A 20,655-nucleotide genomic window follows, 5' to 3' on the forward strand; every position below is an offset into this window, starting at 1 on the left:
TAATGTGAAATGGCTGTAACATGATTGTGAATAGGGAATGCAGTTTCACAATGGGAACTTGTAAAACATATGCTAGCTATAAGGTGATTAGATCGCCAAAACTTTAAATGTTACTTGTATTGTGCGATTTTTGTCTAGCGCAGGGTTGCACAGATCGCGTTATAGAAAAATTGACTGTATTCCTTCCATGTCACTGGGTCAAAAACCTGGAATTCCCTCTGTGGGAAGGGCACTGTGTGGGTCTACCAACAGCACATAGACTGCAACGATGCAAGAAGGCAGCTCACTACCACCTTCTCAAAGACAATAAATGCTGGGCATAGCCAGCAACAAAACGAAAGGGGTTGAATTGTTTTCAAAGCCTTTCAGAGGGAATGTAAGCTGTACTCTTTTCTTTAATTATTGCCAGTTACCCCCCTCCCATCTCCCCAACCTCCATGTTTTCATATTGTTGCTTCAGGACGCCAGGTGCTGCTCAGTTTTCAGGCCCACGTCTTTGCAAGTTGGACTTTATTACAAAGAGCACTGGAGAGAAACCTGAGCTGGGGTTCTGGCTGCCATCGATTTGAGATGCTCTCTTGTAGCCCCCTCCCAGGGACTCCCCCAAAACCTTGCCCCCTTCCCAGTTTGGGGGCCGAGGGTGAACTGTGCAGCCTGCAGGCTTCAGTCCTGGGCCAATCCCCGTTTAAAAGACAGGGGGAGGGGACACATAGAACACAGACAAAGGTGAGGGGCAGCTTCTATGGCAACCCAATAGATCACATTCCCCTATTCAGTAAGCGTATGGGAAACGCAGAGCGCTCTCACGGCAGTTAGCAGCTTTTCTTCGCTGTTACAATGGGGTCTCTGCCGAGGGAAGGGTTCGAATCCCGCAAAGGATGAAGCCTTCTTGATTGTTATTTTTTTTTTAATTGTTGTTAAATTTCTGCTGGCTTGCCTTTTATTCTCTGCTTTCCAGTCCAAGGATTCTCCCTGGTTTATTTTTGTTTTGGAGAAGTGGGAGGACTCGCACGCCTTTCTGGGGTTTGCAGACTGCGAAGTCCTGGTGCCTTTTTGAACCTCATGGCCGTGGTGGGCGGGTGGGCGAGGGCTCTGAAGAGGAGGGGGGGGGGTAAGCGTCCGGATTTCCAGCGCCCGTCCATACAGGGAAGGGGAGGGGGGAGGAGAGGGGGAGGTGGGTGGGGAGGGAGAAATCCTCTCTCCGCTCAGTGCATCAGGAGCTAGAGATGTGGCAGGGATCTGAGAGCCCGTGGTCGCTGTGTCTGTCTGACGGCTGAGCCATATCCACATAGCAAAGGGGGTACCGGGAGGCTCCTAGCCGAGGGGACATGGACAAACTGGCTCCTTCTATGCGCAAGAGACTCTACAGCCTTCCGTCGCCGACCCGGGCCAAAGCTGGGGCAGAGGACGAGGAGAAGGAGGGAGACCCAGAGGCGGCCAGGAGGGGTTTCAAAATGAGACCCCTGCCTTCTCCCTCCGGAGGGCTGACCAGGGAACCACTGGCCGGAGGGCAGGACAGCAACCTCTTGGAAACCGAGCTCGGGAGGACGGTCAAAGGCAGCAGCATCAGCAGCAGCACGAACGGGGACTGCCGCCGGTTCCGGGGCAGTCTCGCCTCGGTGACCGGCCGCACGCTCCAGGGAGCCGGGCTGGCCGATGACAAGCGCCTGATCGTCGAGGGGGACTCCAGCCCCAGCGAGGACACCAACCCCGGCAGCGAGGGCTCCGAGGCGAGTCCCCAAGCCGAGCCGAGCTCCGAACCCGAGCCCGGGCTGGCTTTCCTGAAAGTGGACACCGCCGACCAGATCCTGCTGGAGGATGAGCTCCGGGCGAGCCAAGCCGGCTTCATGCAGAGACAATTCGGGGCCATGCTCCAGCCGGGAGTCAACAAATTCTCGCTCCGGATGTTTGGGAGCCAGAAAGCAGTAGAGAGGGAGCAGGAGCGAGTCAAATCCGCCGGCTTCTGGATTATCCACCCTTACAGCGACTTCAGGTAACCCGCTGTCTCAATGCCCTGAAATCACTTGAAAACAGAAACAAAGTTCATTGCCTTGCCTTTCAGTCAAGATAAGGCATGTCCCAATTAGATCCCACAAACAGGAGGGAGGTAAAGTTCCAAAGAATGGAGTTGGCACAAGGAGCAGATTTAAAATAGTCCTTTCTCAGTAGTGTTGAGAGTTTTATTGTATGAAAGCTGCCTTGATAAATAAAGCCAGGTATGAGGATTTGTCCAGCGGCCTGGCAAGATTGGGGATGTTTGTTTCAATATTATTTATGCAAGTTTTATTTTATGAAATGTGCAGCTTGTGAAAGTTCCTAACTCGGGAGGTACAACTCCACCCTGTTCTTTGCGGGTAAACACTTTGTTAAACTATTGGCGAACACTCAGAATTCTAACCTTTGCCAATTCGTTCTAGTCATTTTGAAAGTTTGCCTAGAATTTGGTAATGATCGCAAAATTGCATGTGTCCTTGGTTGTTTGTGTTAACGCACTTCCAACGGGGACTGTAGTTCCCATCCACGTATGCTTATATTTACGTACATTTAATGGTAATGACCTGGTTCGTCGGTTTCATCCATCTCCCACACCAGAGATCTCCAGAGATCACCACATCTCCTCTGTGCACCAGAGTTCCCTCCTATACCCATGCAGGGGCAAAGCGACAAGCAAGGTAGCCCTGTGTAGCTGACAGAGGAGAGGTAGCTGAGAGGCTATGGTGCTCTGTAGTTAGGCAAAATCTGACACATTCCAAACTCGCCTCTGGGCATGAGAGTTTGGACAAGATCATCCAACAGCTAGTGCTGATAACGCTTCAGGCTCATATGTGTTGGAAACTGCAATGGGGTGTGGGAGGGGAAGGGGAGGCGGATGGACAAGAGGACTTTTTTAAAAAAAAAACAGTGCGTTCAGGCCAAGAGGATAGGCAGGGCGCGCTCGCCACGAGGAAAAGCGGAATTGGTGTGGTGGTTGCTGTCCGTGGTGCTGAACGCGGCCGTTCCCTCCATATCCCCGCGGCCTCAGTCCCCGCGGCTTTCGCCGACGCGTAGCCTCGAGACTCAGTGCAACTTGCGCCGCGACAGAGCCATTGGAACCGAGTTCACTCCCGAAATAACGCGGATTCCCTTTGGAACTGGCGGTTTCAAGAATTGCGCTCCACATTGTAGAGCGCCACCAGCAACCAAACCAAGTTAGCGCCCTGGAGCACTAACAAAACAGGAATTGGAGCTGGAGAGGAATCGGGGGGCACTTTAAACCTTGCGATTTGATTATCCTTATAGGTTTGAAGGTCTCTGGAAGCTTAGCATGCTAGAACCTTGAACAAGGGGGTGCCTGATACCCATGTGTGACCCATCTCTTGTAACTGTCTGTTTTAGTTGCTTACTGAGTTGGTTAGCTCAGTTAGTTGACTGGCTGCTATGCCGTGCAACGTAATGCTAACACTGTGGGTTCGATCCCCACTTCATAGAAGACCCCATCATTTTAACCTTGCTCCTTGCCAATGCGTGGCGACCCTTAGTTCAAACTCGCCACCATTCCAATGGTTTCTCTCAATGCTTATTGGGGTATTGTCATTTCTTGGGCGATTAACCTGTCCATGACCATAGAACCTTGCAATGATTATATGACAGCCGAGAGCACTCTTCTTCTACAAGTTGTAATGCTGAAGAGAACGTGTCACGACCACTTAGGGACCTTGCTATAGTCTTGCGTTCAGTTTGTTTGTTTTTTTGCAGGCAGGCGCATAGTGGTGATGACAAGACTATATCTTGGCTGGAAATGTGTTGCTGGAAAAGCGCAGCAGGTCAGGCAGCATCCAGGGTACAGGAGAATCGACGTTTCGGGCATAAGGGCTTATGCCCGAAACGTCGATTCTCCTGTTCCCTGGATGCTGCCTGACCTGCTGCGCTTTTCCAGCAACACATTTCCAGCTCTGATCTCCAGCATCTGCAGACCTCACTTTCTCCTCAAAGACTATATCTTGTCCCGGTGATCGGCAGGCAAGGCAAAACTAAGTAGCTATGCTTTCCAATTGTCAGCTGGACCCGAAGAGCCTATGCTTGAGATCACTCTTATTGTCTCATACAGTCCAGACAATGGCATACCGTGTCATTCCTGGCTCACCAACCCAGTGATTGGATTGACGGGCCTCTTATATTACCGGAAATATCGGCTCGTTTACCAACGATTCTGTCCAGCTTTCTGCTCTTTGTACAGCCACAGAATCATACCGCACGGAAACAGACCCTTCGGCCCAACTAGCCCATGCCGAACATAATCCCAAACTAAACTAGCCCCATCTGCCCGCTCCTGGCACATATCCCTCCAAACTTTTCCTATCCATGCCCTTATCCAAATGTCTTTTAAATGCTGTAATAATGCCCACAACCACTACTTCCTCAGGAAGTTCATTCCCACACAGCGAATCACCCCCTGGGTTAAAAAAAAAGTCCCTCGTGTCCCTCTCCTTATCTCTTTTATAAACTGACCAATGCATAACATACTTCCCATTTAACGTGCATTGGCGATTTAGCAGAGAGGAACACCGTCACGTTTCTGGCAAACTGGTGGTGAAAAGTTGAACAGGACAAAAACAATTTTACTTCCGTTGAGCTCTTAAAATGATCCAGTTCCCCACAGAAAACACAATGCTGTGCATTTTTTGTGAAGATAGTTATTGTTAACTTTGTGACCATGAGTGAGCCAGCAACTTCACCTACGGAGATATTCATGGTTTCACAGCCAGCCGAGAGATATGTTTAAAGTATGTTTCTTCAAGTAGTGCTTCCTATGCATTATGTCATATGTAGGAGTAAGTCCAGTTTAAATTAAGCAATAAGCAGTCATACCTGGACTCATGAGAGCGTCATTAACATGTTCTTACATACGTTAAAGATGAACTCATGATCAGTGAAATTTGTCTCTGCCCCACAGCTTTCTTCACATTTTACCTCACTCTATTCACGCAATTTGGTACTGGAGATGGCATCATTTAAGTCTGATTTAGCTCTACAAACACGGCTGATCGCTTCCTAAAGTTGAAACCATGCTATATGTGCAAGCGACTGACGATGCAGCCTTCAGACGTGCTGTGACAGATATCAGTGTAAAACAGACATATTGTTCTTTCAGCCACACGTTGTCCTAGCTGATTAAACATCAAATGTTCCGAGCAACATTGATTGTAAAGCGAGGCTGTGTTTTAATGAGTCACAGACATTTTGAGTGTGATACATTTCATCACCTCCTCTTCATGTTTAATAAACTCCAGGGTGGAGTATGTTGGAAACACCGCCGTTTCATTGATGGAAGTGAGAGGCAGTTTTGCTTCTCTCGTCCTGAACATACGAATGGGAAGGTTTCGGTAATGAGCCTAGTTTAGTTTGAAGGAAGTGAATAAAATGCAAAGCCTGTGTACACAATTCAGACTGGCACCTCATTGCTGTACCGGAGGAGTGTCACACTGCCCGCAATGCCGACTTTTCAAAGACTCGATAAAATAACACATTGTCTACTCTATAACGTGGACGCTAAACATCCCATGTCAGTTCGTGGGGGGGGGGGGGGGGGACGACTATTCGCTCACTGCATCTTAGTTACAAATCATTAAAAAACACAAGACTTTGTAGTGTGCAAATTGGCTGATGTATTTAACAGTGACAACATTCAAAAATACTTTATTGGCAACAAAAGATCTCGAGGCATCCTGAAGTTATGCAATGTAGTACATAAATGTCAATGATTTCCTTTTCTTTACTGACAATAGACAATAGGTGCAGGAGTAGGCCATTCTGCCCTTCGAGCCTGCACCACCATTCATTATGATCATGGCTGATCATCCTCAATCAGTATCCTGTTCCTACCTTATCTCCATAACCCTTGATTCTACAATCCTGAGAGCTCTATCCAACTCTTTCTTAAATGAATCCAGAGACTGGGCCTCCACTGCCCTCTGGGGCAGAGCATTCCACACAGCCACCACTCTCTGGGTGAAGAAGTTTCTCCTCATCTCTGTCCTAAATGGTCGACCCCGTATTTTTAAGCTGTGTCCTCTGGTTCGGCACTCACCCATCAGTGGAAACATGTTTCCTGCCTCCAGAGTGTCCAATCCTAGCCAGAAGGAGGGTAGCATGGAGGGTAGCGTGTAACAATTGATGATACAACATTGACTGAAGTTCATGGTTTTATCTTGTTAATTTCAAAACATCCACACACGGACAAATCATATAAGAAATAATGTGTTTCAGGACCTAAAGGGGTCTGCGCTTTTCAGATAGGCTGGGAATTTTTCACCAGAGCAAAGGAGGTTGAGGGGTGATCTTACAGAGGTTTAGAAAATCATGAGCAGCATAGATAAGGTGAATAGCGATGGTCTATTCCCTAAGGTGGGGGAGTTCAAAAGTAGAGGGAATAATTTAAAACTGAGAGGAGAAAGATTTAAAAAGGATTTGAGGGGCATCGTTTTTACACAGAGTGGTTAAGATTAGATTACCTACAGTGTGGAAACAGGCCCTTCAGCCCAATAAGTCCACACCGACCCTCCGAAGAGTAACCCACCCAGTCCCATTTCCCTCTGACTAATGCACCTAACACTATGGGCAATTCACCTGACCTGCACACCTTTGGACTGTGGGAGGAAACCCATGCAGACACAGGGACAATGCATAAACTCACACAAACAGTCACCCAAGGCTGGAATCATACCTGGGACCCTGGTGTTGTGAGGCAGCAGTGCTAATCACTGAGCCACTATGCCACTCCACATGTGGACTGAACTGCTAGACCAGATGCAGGTACAGTTAGAACATTAAAAAGACATTTGGATAAATACATGAAAAGAAAAGCATTGGAAGGATCAAGGCCAAGCACAGGCAGGGGGGTCGAGTTTAGTTTGGAAACATGATCGGCATTGACTAGTTGAACTGAAGGGTCTGTTTCCATGCTGTATGACTCCATATATATATAGCAATAGAGAAAATGTAAATGAAACAAAGGATTATTTTTGGAGGACTGCCCTTAATTGTGTTAAACTGAGCAGTAATAGAAGAGGTATTGGGACAACAGTCTGGTCTTGTAGGTGATATGATGTGTAACAAAAAAAATTGTGATTCGGTGGTGCTGTTCTTGCCTCTGATTCGGGAGACTTAACTTCCAGTCTCACATCCTCCAGAGGCATGCAGTTACATCCCTTAATGAGTTGATTAGAATATAAAGCAATAAATTCAATGAGCAGCAAAAGAGAATGCCAAGTAACATAAAGTAATTAAAACAACATCCCTGAATATAAGAATCTGTGCTAATATGATTTTATGATATGAAAGAGTCCAGGAGCTCTTCAATCCAGTGTTGGAGTTGGTGACCCTTTACCTGTCTCTAGCCCTGGGGAGCTCCAGGCCAGCTAAGGCATTGGAGATCAAAATGGAACACGGGTAGAATGATAAATGTAAATGCGAAATGCTAGGCTTGGAATTATTGACAGAATATTCATGCTATGGTTAGTAAATCTGATGTTGTCAGTGCTGAATTGAATAGTTTTCTTAAATAACTTGCTAAAAGTACTTTTGTAGATAATTACAGAGTAAACTGAATGCCAAACAGTTAGTGATGGAATAGCATCAATTAACAAAACAGTGAGCAGTCCTTAGATTTAGCATGTCTTCCTAACTTTTTTTCCAAGAATAATATTTGTTAGCATCTCTATTTAGTTTATCACCAATTCTCTCCCCTTCCCTTCCTAAATGTGTCAATTGATTCCTTGCTGATGTCGTGTTCCATAGGCACTAGCCACTCTCCATTAGCACATCTAAAATAGCAACTCATATAAATAGGAAGAAAGACTTCCATCTATACCACACTTTCTTCGCACATTCAACATCTCAACATTAAAACTAATGGTGGGCTTTTTGAAAATCAGGACTGTTGCTAAATAGAAAATGCAGCAGTCAATTTGCTCTCAGTAAATTCCCAAAGATGACAATGTGATAATTACCAGGTGATCTGTTTTTTGTGATGTTGATTGAAAGATAATCATTGACCAGAACAGCAGTGTCTTGGGATCTTTTACATTCACCCAAGTGGGCAGATAGAGTCTTGGTTTAATTTTTTGATAGAGAGATAACAATCTATACAGTGTAATACTCCTACGGCAATGCTCTGGAGTGTCAGCTGTGTTTGCTTTTGCCTGGAACTCCAAGCCGCTCAGTAGGTCTTGTGATTCACAGATGACCAACTGAACCATGATTGACCTAGTAGGTGAAATTTAATAATCTGATTTATTGGTGAATTTCAGTCATGGGTATAACAGTTAGACCCTTGCACAATATGCATAGACACCCCTGAATGAGGCTTCGAAGTGGGAGCTCTGATCAACTTCTTCAGTTGACCACAAGGTACTGGGGGCAATTATAGCAGTTGAGGTCAGTGTACCAAGGTCATTACCAAACAAAACTGTGGTGAACTTGATTGTTGTGGTTCAGTAGCTCATTATTTCTGTTGGTGGCTGCATTTATAGAGATCATCTGATTGTGCATCTTTTTTCAAAAGTGGAAATGCACTGTCTTTTAACAAAGTGCATCTGATTCATGCAGTTTACAAAGTGTTTTCCATATCATTCTCATTTGTTTGAAAATAGTAAAGCATTCAAAAATTACTATTCCTAATTTTCAGTTCTAAAATGCTTCAGAAGAATAAAACACAGAACACAATCAGAAATTGTTGAAAAAACTCAGCAGGTCTGGTGGAGAACGGTTCTGAAGAAGGGTCGCTAGAACCGAAATGTTAATTCTGCTTTCTCTCCACAGATGCTGCCAGACCTGCTGAGATTTTCCAGCAATATCTGTTTGCATTACTGATTTTCAGCATCAGCAATTGTTTGATTTTTTTCTGTATTATAAAACATATATTTACAAAATGTGAATCAATACAGATTCTACATATTCTTGTTCTCAAAAACAAGAAAGACTAGTGGATTTGATTTTTACTGCCTTCCAAACCATCATCACTGACAGTTGACAATTTCCTAAAGTGACATTCCAGAAGAAAGGAAATAAAGTTCTAAGGGATGACAACTGCACTTTTGTCCAGATTTCCAATTGTAGGTTTTCCTTTGTCAAAGGGGATCCTTTTGGCAGTGAATGTCTATCACGTCCCTCTGAAACTGGCCAGTCAGAGGCCTGCAAGAATTTCCTCGGGGAAGTCTCCCTTCTAATAGTACATCTGCAATTTGGAACTCACCCTCGCGAAACACGAGGAATGAGTCCTTTCCTTGTTAATCCAAATATAAAAATATAAACTTTGACCAGGAGAAATCAGTCCTGCAAGTTTGCAGAGAGCAATCTTCATTTTATGTCATATAGAGACACACACAAACTCCATCAGTTGGCAATCAGCTGTTTCCTTCCATCAATGTACCCTTCATGTTTTATCTGTTCCAAGTTGCACTCTGTACTTTAAATTGATAGTTCAGAAAGCTCTGGTGTCTTTTTAGAATACAGAGGGCAACACAGGGCCACTGTGAAATTGTGATGAACAACGTCAATTTGTTCATTTCAAACAATTGCCGACTGAGAGAAATGTCAATTATTAGAACCCAAAAGTTATTGGAATGGATGTATTATGATGGCATTTTAGTCTATTTGTAGTCTATAACCTGTGGGCGCAAGGCAATTGAGAATGTGGACCTTAGATTATAACTCGTGACACTGAATGAATAACAGACCATGAATGATAACTAATCTAATCACTGTTTTCTGTGGATGTGGAAAGTTAGATTGATGGTGTTTGGGTATAAGTAGCGTTCACATCGTATTTCCCAATGTCTAGCAGAGACATCCCTTCCTCAGCCACAGCCTGTTACTAAACCAGTGGAAATTCATGGGGACTATAAGTACAACAAAGAAGGTATTAAAATGATATTTGAAATTTATGTAGTTCATAAACTGTTTCCCATGTCTCTAATGTTGCCCTACCCCCATATCTTTCATGGGTTACTTTGTTCTCAGTATCTCGTTTATCAGATTGATCGTTGTGATATCAAGCAGAGAGCTCTAGTGAGAATGCTGCAAGGACAATGACAGATCTTTAAGACATCTGTCCCAGTTCAAATCAGGAATTTGTCATCCTCTTGAGTCAGATAATTGCTGATTTGGTTTTTCCATGAGGCAAGCTGGGGTTCAGCAAGTGCAAGACTTGGGGAGGCCCAGTGGCAAGCACTGCTGCCTCACAGCACCAGGGACCTGGGTTCAATTCCAGTCTCAAGTGACTGCCTGTGTGGAGTTTGCAATGTTCTCCCTGTGTCTGCCTGGGTTTGCTTCCACAGTCCACAGATAGATGTGCAGGTTAGGTGGTTTAGCCATGTTCTAATTGCTCGTGGTTTCCAGGGATGTGCAGGCTGGGTGGATTAGTCATGGGAAATGTAGGCTTACAGGGATAAGGTAATAGGGTGGTTCTGGAAAGGATCCTTGTCAGAGGGTGGGTGTGGATTTGATGGGCTGAACGGCATGCTTCCAATCTTTAGGAGATGCTATGCCATAAAGATAATCGGGAGAGTGTTGGAATCTCCAGTTTATAGTTGACAAGACTTCAGCAGCTGATGAACGAGTAAGGCCCAAGTTGCAGATGTGGAAACCTGACCATTTTGTAATAGAGGTGGATATAAGGTCACATGCTCATCTCAGGATTGTGTAGGACCCTAAGTTTGTGACTGAGTGATGTTTAAACTGAGACAGGCATCCAGGATGTGTGATGGAACTGGTGCTGTAGGTTCTGAGTTTGCAATAGGGAGCTGATGATAATGGCCTCAGCCTTTTCAGTGTTGAGCTGGAGAAAACTGCAATGCGGAAGAAACTACGGCAGACACCAGATTAGCAGCACGAGACCACAGAGCCAGGGCTGAGTGAGTTGGTGGAGAACTAGAATTCTGTGGTTTCTGCATTCATAAGTGATCTGATCCACCTGCAGGAGAAAACTTTCATAAGCTTTCTGATCGGTACATTTTCCTGCAGTGTTCAAATTATTTCCTATGAACTCTGTTCTACGTGCAGAACGACCTTTCTGTTCTAATAAAACACCTTGAGTCAAGAGTGGCAATTGACAAGATTCTATTCTAACAATAGGAGTTATTTGCAAATGGCGAGGGGATCTTGTTTCTTCCTTATTGAGGAGGATTTCACCTCTGTCTTACACCCTTCACAATTGCACAGGAACAGAAGTACAGTTCAGTGAATTAGCCTGTACAATTTTTAACTTAACTAAGCCATTGTGGAAATTCCATATCTATATCCAGTGTCACAACTGCCCCTATTAAGAATTCCCTTCTAAACATTCCTGACTCATGCCCATAAGAATGGAGAGTCAGGTTATACAAATTCTTGTTTACAATAAGTTAACACAAAGATGATCAATATTTCATTTGCAATGAATGAGTTGACTTTACCTGCTACATAATTAAATTGGTTAGAGTTGAATTCTTAATCTGAAAGCTGATAGGCACTAATGCCAATAAAGCAATCTATGGTCAAAAAATATCATTGCATCAATTGTACACTTTCCTGTGAGCAATACAACAATGTTCCTTTTGGCTTTATATATCAAAGAAAATGCATCCATATGTTTTGTTCCAAACACCTAAAGTCTTATAAACTGCCCATTGATATAATTACAGTTGATAAAATGGACATTGAGCTGCAGCTTGACCTTTAAAATCACCTTCTACCGACCTTTAATTCTTAAATTATTAATATTATTGAATAAAAAAGAAATATGCAACTGAGGAATAGTGGTTTTATTTGGCTCTGAAGAAAATGAGAATTCTCTGTTTGTCTTAAATCTTAAATTGCTTATGGATAAATTCAATCTCTCTGGGTGAGGCACATTTCCTTTTCACACATTCTGATGCTGAAATAAATGTTCACCTTACAATATCAAATCTACTCAAATGTCAAAAATAGGCATATTCCTGTAATGGTAATTGCATATCAAAACAAAATGTAACTTGAATCTCAATTATAAGTTAACACCCAGTTACTCTTGTTCACGATAATTTGCTTTCCTTCATCTTATCTACCTTAACATATAGCCTTTATTTTAACTGTCCTCTATCTGAATACATTGAGGTATTCTACTAATACTAAATGCTTTCCCATTCTTTAAAAGTGTCACAATTTTTCAGTGTTCAGTTCGTCTATTTTCCCAATTGGTTCTCTTCCTCTTCCTCTCCCAGTTATATTTTAGCAATGAGAATCATTCAAATTATTTTTCAATATAATGAATGACAATATTTTAAATTGAAGCAGCCACTAATATACAGGATCATAAAAAGCTGTTCATACAATTTGAAACTGTCATTCTGCCTCAATATTCTGCATGCATTTATCATTTCTAAGAATTCCTCACCTTAGTAAGATAACAAAATTTACTTTTCACCTTGGAACCCTGACCTCCATGTATTATCTAGGATTATTTTTCATATAGGGAGACTTTGATTATTTTATGTGCATAAACAAACAATTTATCCATTTCCAGGGTGTGGGCATCACTGGGAAGGCCAGCATTTAGTGGCCATCCCTAATTGTCTTTGAGAAGATAGTGATGAGATGCATTCTTGAATACAACTGGGCTAACAGGTCATTTCAGAATGCAACTAAATATCAATGTCATTGCTGAAGATCTGCAGTTGAATATAGGTCAGACTGTGTAAGAATGGCAGATTTCATTTCGCGAAGGAGATTAATGAACCAAATTGTTTTTTTTAACGTCAAATCAGTAATTTCATGGTCATTAATACTAGCTTTTTATTATGGATTTATTAAATTAATTGAGTTTAAATTCCCCAGCTGCTATGGGATGTTTAAGCTTAGATCATAAGTCCAGGTCTCTAGATTATAAGCCCAGTAACATAAACACTCTGCTACTGTGCCCCAGTAATTTGCAGTTCATGCAGGATAACTGCACCAAGACAAATTAAAACAAAATTTAGATGTTTACAAGTATTCCGTTTGGGACTGCATTTCCTCCATTTGCCAAGAATACTCATTCTTTAATGAACTGTCACTGAGCGGGAAGGTGCAGAAATCTCCTTCCCCAGGTGATATTAACACACTGTCTCTTGAGATTTCCTGCTCTCTACTGCAGTATCTTTGTGAATTCCCTTATATTCCTTGCTGCAATTATTCATTCACTAATGCATGTCTAAATAGAACATAGAAAAAATATTCAGCTGAAAGATGAATGTCGACAGGAGATGAATGTCGAGAACTGACCTGAAGTGGATTCGTGTTCAGATAATCAGACCATGTATTGTACTGTGTTCAATTGTGATATAAAAATAATCCTGCAGATCTTTGCCTGGATGATGTACTTTGCAGGTCTACTAAAATTATTGAGTAGAATCTTTGTATTTTCATGCATTACATTTTACATTATGATTAAAATTGAGAGCAGAAATCATATCGATCGATAGAGGAAATAGAAAGCACATTTAATACTTGTCCTTTAGTGTCTGTCAAGAATGCAACCAAAGATTAAATGTTAGGATAGCAGTTCCCACATTGGTGAAAGGGTACTGATCAACTGACTGGGGTGCATTTACAATTTGGACCTTCCTTCCAGTTATCTCCCTGTGGTTTGTCTGACTTTAGTTTTCATAGGCAGAGCAACTTTCTTATGATCCTTTACTGACTATATGTTTGGAGTAGCATCTGTCATTTAGCACATTGCTCCTATTCAACTCAAGGTAGCTGATTAGCTCATTCAGCTGGATTGCTAGCTTGTAGTGTAGGGTAATGCTAAGAATGTAGGTTCCATTCGCACACTGGCTGCGATCCTGTTAACGAATTCTTTTTCTTTCCTCTTGCCAAAGGCAAGTTGATCCTCAGGTTAAGCCACCACCATCTCTTTCTAATAAATGAGGTGTTACATTTTATTTAACCTGATCAATCATTGTGTATCACTCACCGGACAACACACGAAGGGTACTCACATAATCCTTCCATCTCTTTTTAACACAAAATAAGCCTCACATGAACAATGCACACAGGTAACATCAATCTGCTAAAGCCTTTCAGTTAGTGCAGTAGGAAGCAAAGACAAACAACTTATCAACTGAGCACCTACAGCAAATTGAATTGGCTTCTAAGCAAGCAGAGCAAGGGCATCGAAGGTTTTTGTGTTTCTTTTAGGAAAGCCTGTTCATTATAATGGTGATCAGAGCAAGAGATGTTGTCCATAATTTCTATTTACACTCTGGTATCACACAAAACCATGAGAATAGGAGGGTGGCATGGTGGTGACATCACTGGACTAGGAATCCAGATGTGCTCAGGATATGAGTGTCAATCCCACTGCATCTCGTGAAACTTAAAAATAACTCATAAATCTGGATTTGAAAACTAGTATCAGTAATGATGACCATTTCAATATTAATTGATTATGGTTAAAAAAAAATCTGCATCGGGTTCACTGATGTCCTCTAGAGAAGGAAATTTGTCATCCTTAGCTGGTTTGACACATGTGACTCCAGACCCATAGCAACCCGATTGAGAATTAGCTTTCTGGAATGGCTCAGCAAGCCATTCAGGTCAAGGACAATTAGGCATGGATGATAGTTGCTGGCCTTTCCAGCAACAATCTCATCCTCGGGATATTTCATTAGGACCCCCTCCCCACCCTGCAAGACCAGTATGCCAAGTTCCTGCTCAGGAAGCCCCCACCCCATTTTCACACCTGCTAGAAAGGCAGGTATCTGAACCTGTAGAGAGCTGAGGCCCACAATAGCTGCTAATTGACCATAGAAGGACCTAAATGGCTGACAAGCTGAGAAGGCTCGTAATAAACATTCTTATGCAGTACTTAATGACTGATCTAGCAAGAAGACATCAACTGTGTATTCTCCAGGAGCAACCCACTTAATTATTTTCCATTCTCGCAGGATAACTGCACCACCGGAAAGGGGAAAATAGCGCCAATGGTCTTTATATGAATGTAAAATTCTTACCAAGCAATATACTTTAAAAGAATGAGGGGGTGATGGTGGTATAGTGGTAAAGTCTTTGGATAGTAATCCAGAGCCTCAGCCTAATGTTCTGGGCTCATGAGCTCAAATTGCATCATGGGAGAAAAGGTATTGGGTCAGTCTCTATCACAAGAAGCAGAGTATATGACAAACAGTTGGGACTGAAGACAAGCTAGTCACCAGGAACCTGATAGACTGCATCCAAGGAATTTAAAGGAAGTGGTTTCGGAGGTAGTGGAGACATTGGTTGAAATTTTCCAGAACTCGTTGAATTTTGAGAGGGTTGTAGTGGAATTGAAAATTGTTAAAGTTCCTGATTTAAGAAGAGAGAGAAACAAAAAGTAGGAAACTAGGCAGTTAGTGTAACATCTGTTGTTGGGAAAATCTGTTGAGGACATAAAAAAATGTCAACGGATATAGTTAGGTTGAGTGAGTAGGCAAGAAATCTGGGCGATGGAGTTTAACATTTGAAAATGCAAGGTCTTTCACATTGATAGGAAGAATCAAATGATAAGCTGCTATTTAAATGAGAAGAGACTCCAAAAACATGCAGTGCCGAGGGACCTGGGTGTTGTGTATGAAACACAAACAGTTAGCATGCAAGTGCAGCAAGTAATTGTGAAGGTAAATTGAATTTTGGCTTTATTGCCCGGGGTTGGAATGTAAAATTAGAGAAGTTTTGTTTCAACAGTGCACGGTGTTGGTGAGGCCATGCCTGGAGTCATGTGTACAGCTTTGTCCCTGTATTTAAGAAAGTATAGTCAGGATTTGGAGAACTTCAAAAGTGATCAATTGAACTGATTCCTCTATTGAAGAGGTTGACTTTTCAAGAATGGCTAAACAGGTTAGACCTTCATTAATTTGAATGAAGAAGAATGCGAGGTAAGGATATTGAAACAAATGAATTTTCAGGGGACTTGACTGCGTAAATGTTGAGAAGAAGTTGCCATTAGTTGGGGTGGGGCAGAAGTCTTTGAACCAGGGGACATAGTTACAGAATAAGGGGACAATAATTTAAAACTGGGATATGAAGAAATTTCTTCTCCCAGAGAGCAGTGAATCGCTGGAATTTTTTACCCCAGAGAATGGTGGAGGCTAAATAATTGTAAATATGTAAAAAGGAGGTAGATTTTAAAAACAGTTGAGGACTAAGGGGTATGAAGACCTGGTATAAAAATGGAGTTGAGGCCTGTGCTGATCAGAAATCATCTTATTGATTGATGGCATTGGGTTGAAGGGACAAAAGTCGTACTGCTGCAGGATAAAAGTGATCTCAGCATTAGTAGTCCAGCAAAGCAATATTGTTTGAGAGCTTTTTATAACTTCTAACTTGCAGTAGGCCTTAACACCGCTGGAAATGAAGACTACATTTACCTCACCTCAGAGTTACATTTTCATTTAGACAAAATGAGTTAGCTAGCTGTGAAGTAGACAACATGAGATTGGCATGCAGCCACAGGACAAAGAGTTCCTAACACAAAGACTGAAATCATGTTTGAAAAAATGTCAGGTCTGCTTTATCCATCTAAAATCACAAAGAACTAAAGGCGAAAAAGGATCAGTGGAAAATACAATTTTTGATAAAATTGCTTCTGAACACTTTCCTTGTGCCACTTTTGAAGTAAAATTTTAAACAACATAATGTTGCCAAAAAGAATGGAAACTTTAAGAAAAATTCATTTGGAATTTTGCAGTTCAAATATTCTGGCAACAGGAAATAAACAGAAAAAGATGTATTGTCCTGTTCTGAAGCAGAGTCATACTGAATATGAAATGTTAACCCTGTTTCTCTCTCCACAAATGCTGCCAATTCTACTTAGATTTTCCAGAAATTTATGCTTTTATTTAATATTTATTATCTGCTAGATTTTGGAACCTACAGCTTAAGCTGCAACATTCCAGTTCAAAGTGGAAATGAGTATAACTCCCTACATGTAATTTTCTTTGGGACACGATAACATGAAGCAGCACCTCTAAAGGAACTATAACAGCATGTAAGAGCAAAATCAGCTGATTTGCCAGTTGCACAGAAAGTTGCACTTGCCACTAAGCAGTAATGACAGCTTTCAGCACTTGCTGAGTCACAGAGAAAGGTGTAAATGAGTATGGCACAGTCTTGAGCAGATTTGGATGCTAATATGAACAGATTACAAATTGTCGCGTGGTAGTAGAGAACTTGAACATTGCTGAGAAATGAGACACGCTGCTGACCCTTTTAATCCTGCAGTTGTGAGGACAGGCAAAGAATACCAGATTTCAAAGGGAGAAGTGATTTATATTGCATTGAAAAAGGGGACAAATTGGTTGGCATGTTGAATCTGATTGATTATATGAACATATGCTCATACTCAGGAACCAGTCCTCTGCAGGAAATAGGGACATGCTTGGGTATTGTGTCTTTCCTGAATTAAACAAGAACCATGGGTGATACTAGTTAACAACTGAAAGAATTGCGGATGCTATAAATCAGAAACAAAAATTGAAATTGCTGGAAATGATCTGCACATCTGGCAGCATTGTGAAGAGAAATCAGAGTTAATGTTTCAGATCGAGTGACATTTCCTCAGAACAGATAGTGGTTCCTTGGTGCATTTTCCATGACAACTCCTTGACCAATCACAGTCAACTTGCCAACCAAAAGCACCCTTTTCTCAAGCAGTAGAAATTGTTGCTTCCTTTGCAATTTGGCATTTTTGCACCTGCCCTGATGAGCGCAAGATGAAACGCTTCAATAAATTTAAAAATGGATGCTGCCACTTAATGAATTATCTTCTTGTTATCGCATTGTGGATTGTCAGAACTCGCTGCATGCAAGTTGACTCCCTCACTTTCTGTGTTATGATAATGCACATACTTTATCAAACATTGCACTGGTTGTAAGGTCCTTCAGAATTTCCTGAGATTGTGAAAGGCTCTGTGCAGATGTGCCCCTTTTCCATAATTGTAATTGCCCTGCTCAAGGGCTGACTGCATTTGTTTTGCAATTGTCAGTCCATCGTGCATGCACATACTGTGCTCAGCAATCAGTCTTGCTTGGTGTCAGATTCAGATTGGATTTTGCTATTTTTGCTCTCATTGACACAAACTTGTGAATTGCATCTATTCATATCTTCATTCATTTAGTTTTATTTCTAGGAAACTGTAATGATACCAACCCAAATATAGACTCATCAAAAGACACAAGAAGGAAAGGAAACTGTAAATTCTGGCATTCTGAAACAAAATGAAATTTTGGAAATACACCCAGGATAGCTAACATCTAAGAGGAGATGAAGTTTTAACAGTATTATGAATAGGGCTATTTATCAGAGCAAAATTCTAGTGAATAAGGGGACAAAAGTACCACTTGTTTTCAGTCATATGAAAAAACATAATGCCTTTTGCATATACTTTTTAACTGGATTGCAGCAAACCTGTCTATGGCTTTATGAACAAAGATCAGTCGATATGAATCATAAACCCAGAGGAATCCCTTAGTCATGAGTGTCTTTGACTGACTCTGCATATTCACCAATCTCTCATTATTACAGGATCAGCTTGCATCAGTTTGACAATTTCTATGTATAAGATCGCCAATATTTCCAGATAAAATCAGTGTGTCTGGTTAATGTTTTCAGTGCTCAAACAAACTGAATTATTTTTCCCAGTCCACAGTAGGATATAATTCCATTATGTGAACTGAGATTCACCCAAAAGTTCACTTGATTAATGCTTTAGTCATGCATTCCATTTAATACGGAATATGTTGTACTTATAGGGGGTGTGCTATATTTACAGTTTGGTGTGCTGTATTTACAGGGGCTATACACTATTTCCAGTAAGATATGCTGTATTTACAGGGATTATGCTGTATTCATGATAGGATATTCTATATTTACAGGGGCTGTGCTATTTTCACAGTGTGATATGTGTATTTACAGGGATTCTGCTGTATTCACAGTGATATAGGCTTTATAGGGGCTATGCTGTATTCACAGTAGGATATGCTGCATTTACAGGAGCAATGCTGTATTCACAGTAGGATATGCTGTATATACATGGGCTATGCTATTTTCACAGTAGGATATTCTGTATTTATAGGGGCTATGCTATTTTCACTGTGTGATACGTGTATTTACAGGAATTCTGCTTGTATTCACAGTGATATATGCTTTATTTTCCGGGCCAAGCTGTATTCATAGTGGGATATGATGCATGTACAGGGCTATGCTGTATTTACAGGCGGAGCTGTTTTGTTTACAAATAGAGATGCTGCATTTCCAGAGGTTTTGCTGTTTTCACAGGAGGCAATGCTGAATTGGAGGAGAGGCTGTATTTTGCCAGCTGTGCAGTAACTTTTGCTGGGTGGTATGCATTGTGCTGTATTTTGCCCCTTTATGTGTGTGTGTGGGGAGGGGTGGGGGGGATGGTGGGGGTGGTATTTTTGTGTTAGTACTGAGACCCAAACAGGTGCCAAAATTTGAAAGGAGGGAAATGAAGTTGAAAGATCATATGGAACAATGTTGGGTATGAGTGGGTGGTTGGCATACCACCAGAATCACCCCCCCCCCCCCCCTTGGGTTCAATGGAGGAAGACGGACAGCAACCATAAAAAAGTAACAAGGCTGACTCCATGTATCAGTGATAGACCCGCCCATACTACCCTCAACAACTTTCTCCCCTCTATCCTTCATCAAGTGGGCCCTAGCATACACATCTCCCTCTTCCAAGCATTCACCTGCACCTTTCCTCTCTCCCTGTCCCACAGTTAATACCAGCATCTTATCATATACCACTAGTTCAGAGTCACTTTGTTCCTTCTTGCTCTTTCCAGATGTCAAATGGTCCCCACTTTTCCATCCATCACCACCCCATCCTCATTTCATCTTTATTTCCCCTCACTACAAACTATAATGTCTGACCCATTCCCCCCTCAGTTTAGCTGCCCAAGGAAGGCTCACACTGGACAGGAGTCAGAATGTTAACTTTAGCTCTGGGTGAAAGCACTAAATGGGCAAAATTATCTCCACATTGCAATGAAAGGCTTGCATTTATATAGCACCTTTCATGACCACAGGGTATCCCAAAGGTCCACATGGCCAATGAAGCCCTTTTCAAGTGTGAACACTGTGACGATTGTAGGAAATACAGCAGCCAACCTTGTGCACAGCAAGATCCCACAAACAACAATGGGATACTGCTTTAGTAATCTGTATTTTGTGATGTGGGATAACCATTGACCAGGACACTGCAAATAACTCCCCTGCTTTTGTTCGGATGAGATTTCACGGGTCCTTGACCAGAGAGGGCACATGTGACCACTGCTTTTGACCATTGTCAAAAAGATGCTATCTCCACCAGTACAGCATACCTTCAGCACTGCATTGCATTGGAGTGTCAGCCTGCACAGTGAAGTTCCCAAGTCTCACCTACTGCACTGGAAGATAAAGCACCAGCCCAACATCTTAGAACATACTGAGTTCTCAGCACAGTGGTATGTTGTTAAAAGCAAACTCTTTCAGGTGGACATTGAAGGTTGTATGACACTGTTTGCAGAAAAGCAGCAAGTTCAGCCGACGTGCTAGCAAGCAAGACACCCTGAACAGCAAGAAATCATCCTGTACATCATTCAGTGGCACCATGCTGTGTAAAACAAAAAGGTTCCCTG

General features: G+C 42.1%; 1 protein-coding gene across 1 annotated transcript in view; it reads left to right on the top strand.

The window, feature by feature from the left end:
* Positions 1-1,199: 1,199 nt before the first annotated feature.
* hcn4 (hyperpolarization activated cyclic nucleotide-gated potassium channel 4) overlaps positions 1,200-20,655 on the top strand; it is a 374,291-nt gene continuing 354,835 nt past the window's right edge. The window contains exon 1 of the mRNA XM_043680205.1: positions 1,200-1,993. Coding sequence (XP_043536140.1) covers positions 1,329-1,993 — 665 coding nt within the window. The 5' untranslated portion in view covers positions 1,200-1,328. The remainder of the gene's footprint in view (positions 1,994-20,655) is intronic.

This window comes from Chiloscyllium plagiosum, chromosome 40, assembly GCF_004010195.1.
Source record: "Chiloscyllium plagiosum isolate BGI_BamShark_2017 chromosome 40, ASM401019v2, whole genome shotgun sequence".
Lineage (NCBI taxonomy): Eukaryota > Metazoa > Chordata > Chondrichthyes > Orectolobiformes > Hemiscylliidae > Chiloscyllium > Chiloscyllium plagiosum.